General features: G+C 43.4%; 1 protein-coding gene across 2 annotated transcripts; it reads left to right on the top strand.

Annotated features, from left to right (window-relative positions):
- Positions 1-706: 706 nt before the first annotated feature.
- On the top strand, positions 707-3428 carry LOC123062507 (uncharacterized). Of its 2 annotated transcripts, none has more exons than XM_044486051.1 (2): positions 707-2023; positions 2972-3428. In XM_044486051.1, the coding sequence occupies exons 1-2, from the start codon at positions 919-921 to the stop codon at positions 3022-3024; spliced, it is 1158 nt and encodes a 385-aa protein (XP_044341986.1). In that variant the 5' UTR covers positions 707-918; the 3' UTR covers positions 3025-3428. The 2 variants fall into 2 exon arrangements, with proteins under 2 accessions (XP_044341986.1, XP_044341987.1); XM_044486052.1 differs by lacking the exon at positions 2972-3428 and adding an exon at positions 2525-2860.
- Positions 3429-4743: the final 1315 nt, after the last annotated feature.

Here is a 4743-nt window from a genome sequence, read left to right as displayed (position 1 = left end):
AATATAAAAAATACAGAATACATAGTAAACAAAAATGAAGGAAATACATATAGAACATAAGTAGTATTTTTCATGCATGCTGAGAGAAATATTTTCAGTGTGAATTGATTAGGTGGCATATGTGATGAGTAAAGTATAAATACTATCTCCGTCCCATAATATAAGAGTGTTGACACAACACTGATGTTAAGAACGTTCTTATATTATGAGACGGAGAGAGTAGCATTTTTCATACATGTTCAGAGAAATAATTAGTGGGGTGAGGTGATGAGATAGCATGTCTAAGGTGACATGTGTGTATGATAGAGAATTGAAATCAGGAATATAGATATATGATTAATTGGTCGGATACTCCTCTACTTTCTACCCTCTAAAATAGTTAGTCAAAGTGAACCAATCCGTAGTTGAATGATTAGAGGGAATATGGTATACCAGCCCATCAGGGTTTAAGTCCGGGTGCTCGCATCTATTCCTGGATTTATTTTAGCATTTACGGCGATGCGTATTCAGGGGAGGAGACGTTCCCATCAATGACGAGGTGTCTACGATGACTTCGTAAATTTCAAGATGATATGCCGGTTCGGTTTTTCAGAGGTGCTTATAGAGATAAGATGTGCGCGTGTGCTTTTATAGAGGCGATTGTATGTGCGTGTATGATTGTATGTGCGTGTATATGAAGCCTTTGCGATCGTACTGTGTTAAAAAAAAGTTAGTCAAACATTGCCCAATCCCCAAAGCAATCCCCTCGCTGCCCCCGGTCGCTCCCATGAGCACGCCTCGCCGTTGCCGCATCTCGCCGGCGGCGTAGACAACGCCATTCTCCCCGCCGACTAGTTGATCTGCCCCAGACTAGTCCTCCCAACCGACCAAATCACCCATCAAAAAAACACCGGGAGGAGTTGCGCTGCTAAGCCTACCATGAGCACGAGAGGGGAGATGTCTACCCCTGGCTGCCGCCGCACCTCCCCGCCGCCTGCCTCTCTGCCAGACGACGACGACATGCTTCGGGAGGTTCTCCTCCGCCTGCCCCCGCGGCCTTCCTCCCTGCCCCGGGCCTCCCTCGTCTGCAAGCGTTGGCGCAGCCTCGTCGCCGATCCCCAATTCCAGTGCCGCTTCCGCGACCACCACGGCAAGCCTCCTCTCCTTGGCTTCTTCCTCGATTCCCGTCCGTTTGTTCCGATTCTGGATCCACCAGACCGCATCCCCGAAGCTCGCTTCTCCATGCCTCCCCTCGAGAGCTACCGCATCATCGACTGTCGCGACGGGCTCGTCCTTTTCCTCGCCCACAGGATGATGCGCCGCTTGGTTTTATGGAACCCCGTCGCGCGCGAGCAGCGCCGGCTGATCTTCCCGCCGGAGCTGGACAACGCCCAGATGTTCTTCTTCAACGGGGCGGTGCGTCGCCCTGCCCGCCGCCAAGGATGGCATTTCCAGGTGGCCCTCATAGCCCGTGACACACTATGCACAAGAGTTTCGGTATGGCTTTACTCATCAGAGACCGGGGCATGGGGCAACATCAACTCACTGCAGCTGCAATCGATTCAGTCTATGCCACAGCCCAGCACTTTGATTGGGAATTCCTTTTGCTGGTTATTTACCGCGGGTCATGGCTGTGTCATACTTGAGTTTGATCTTGATAGGCAGAGCCTAGCTGTGACAGAGCTGCCACCACACACAGATATGGAAGCCGACTTTCACAAGTTATGGATTATGCCCTCCCAGGGTGGTGGGCTTGGCTTCATCCATCTCTCACAATTCCACGCCCAATTATGGAAGAGAGAGCCTGATTCTGATGGTTTTCCTGTATGGGTGCCCGACAGAGCTGTTGAATTCGGGGAACTTAGATCAACTTGCAAGGGCGACTTCCTCACTTTGGTTGGGTTTGACGAGGAGAGTAATGCAATCCTTGTGCTGACAGCTTCTGGTGTCTTCATGGTCTACCTCCAGTCAATGGAGTTCAAGAAACTTTCTGATCCAAAGTCCTTCTGTCACCATTATCCATTTGCATGTTTCTATCCTGCAGGTAACAGCAAGCCTTTATATAATTTATTACTTCGCGGTATTATAATATAAATTTATTTTCAGCAATTAGTTGCTCAAATGAATGTCATATCCTTGAGTGTTATGCTGATGATTGAAGTTCAAATCACATCAATTTTTTCTTTTGCCGCTTGATGAGTTCTTTAAAAGAAAATACTACTCAAGGCCACTGTTCTTTGGTTGTATGCATAAATTGTGTTTCAGATGTAGTCTTATCATCTTATGTGCCTATCTGAAGTATATATCTTTTCAGCATCGGAAGCATAACAGTTGGAAATCAATGAAATAGTTATTTGTCACTTGTGGAAGAGCCTTGCTGTGATTAGCTAGTTTAGATGTACAACTGGAAAACATCTAATAGGTCGAACCTATTATGTTTCTTGTCAGCTTTTGGTTTTGGCATGTCTTAATTTGCCCTGCTTGGTCTGACGAGGAATCAAGTTTACCAAAGATGATTTCTAGAAAGTATTTTTTTCTCTTGCAGGAATAATGTTATGGTAATATTCAGCACTGGACCGCAGTTCTCTTGACAATGTGACACATAACAGTTAAAATTGGAAGATAACTTAATGGAAGTTGAGACCCAAACAACCGAATATGCAACTCCATCGACACTTTTCGGAGCTTAAAGCTAGTTACACTCTTTCATTTGGAAGCTGAAACCAATTGAATAAATTTAAGTTCTTGTTTTGTTGAATATCTTCCTGAAGTGAGGAGTCCGTTTGCACTAGAGATTAAATAATTTTCTTCATAGCTCAGTGTTATTTTTCTCAGATTACATAACTATGCACCTCTTAGTTCATCTAGATATCCCATTGTAGTTCGCTCTTCTATCGATGTGTCATGTGGGGCACGTCTTACAGACGTGGGCCCTTGACACGATGGCTTTCCATTGGAATTGTCATTTGTTCCTGACTTATTATGCTCGTAGGTACTGGCATTGTTGATGGACATGATGGAAATGAAGTCTTGAACAATATGTGAGATGGTTGTTTGGTGAGACATGCTAGTATGATGTGATGACTGAAAGGGTGACGCAACTTTATCTCCTAGACATGTCCATTACGACATCTATGCTATTTTACAATTTATTGCTGCATGGGCTTGGCTGATGATGTTTTCTTATGAAAGTATTAACTCCATTTGTAATTTGTAAGGCATCCGGTACTTTGACTAAATAATCGAGAACTATATATACCGGAACATGAGTAATTCAGAATCCTAGTTAGTACAGTTCACGTTAGTACACACTGCTAAGTATCTCCAGTCAAGTCAGATGTTGCTTTTGTTTTATATGAAAGTCAATTTCTCAACTTGATCACTAGTAAATCAATAGTTTATATATTGTCGCATTGACTAGGTTCATAAATAAAAACATTTTCAGGTTATGTAATTTTTTAATTTTATATAATGATGTTATATACTCCCTCCGTCCGGAATTAACTATCGCTGAAATGAGTGAAACGCATCTAGATACACTCATTTCAGCGACAGTTAATTCCGGACAGAGGTTGTAGTTTGTGAACTTTCTACGGTAGCAAAAATGGTGGTCAAAGGCATAAAGCTCTGATCTGACTTCTAATGTCATGCAAAGGTTAAAATGTCATCCATTTTAGGCTGAAAGAATGCTACTATTTTATTAGCTGATAAAGTATCTGCTAATACTAGTTCTCTTGTGAGTAGTTCTACTTCAGTTTATAAGAAGTATACTACGCTTATAACTAAGCTGGATCTTTTTTCTTTCTGTTGTTTTGCTATTTATTTCCCCGACGATACTTGCATTATACTGCACATGCCGTGATATTCTAGACAGTTGCAGTATTTGCCAGTCGTGCATAAAAGCACTATGTTACTGATTGTATTGTTGTTTATATAAGGTATTGCTAAGTCGCGGGAATGGCTTATCGATGATCCATTCCCATCTGAAAATTGATCCGTTGTAGTGTGTACTCCCTCCGTCCGAAAATACTTGTCATCAAAATGGATAAAAAGGGATGTATCTAGAACTAAAATACGTCTGGATACATCTCTTTTTATTCATTTTGATGACAAGTATTTCCAGACGGAGGGATTACTTATCAAGCGTGAAGTACGCCTGCAGGAACGAACTGTTTAACTTGTTAGTTCCCATTACTATTCCAGTGATGGGCATTTTCTCTGCCTAGCAACTACTCCCTCCGTTCCAAATTACTCGCCGCGGAAATGGATGTATTTAGAACTAAAATACATCTAGATACATTCATACGTGCGATAAGTAATTGAGAACGGAGGGAGTAGCAGTGATGGTCATTTTCAAATCTTTCTGTAAGGTGGTCTGGATTCCGTTGTAGACTGAATCCACATGGATGGCCTTATGTGAATGATCTGATCGTATCCCCAAGGGAAACCACACCTGCATCGTTCACTTTGTTCCTCTGCATCCTACTACTCCATACGGAGCGCAAAAGAAACACTCCAACAGCAACAGGTAGATGATTCCATATGGATCCTGGCGGTGGTCCTGGCCGTGTGCGCCTGCTTCTGGGGGCCGGTGGTGATGATGCATGGGCTGCTCATCCGCCGGGCAGCGTTTGAAGCCTTCCGCGAGCTCTACTACTACCTGCTCCGTGCAGTGGCGGAGCCAGAATTCAAGTATAGGGGGGGCCGAGTACATATATTGATCTAATTTTGTTGGTAATTACTCGTCGCTGCTACTACAATTGT

Source organism: Triticum aestivum, chromosome 3A (assembly GCF_018294505.1).
Source record: "Triticum aestivum cultivar Chinese Spring chromosome 3A, IWGSC CS RefSeq v2.1, whole genome shotgun sequence".
In the NCBI taxonomy this organism is placed as follows: Eukaryota; Viridiplantae; Streptophyta; class Magnoliopsida; order Poales; family Poaceae; genus Triticum; species Triticum aestivum.
Note: the sequence above shows the minus strand (reverse complement) of the source record. Positions and strands in the feature narration are given on the sequence as shown.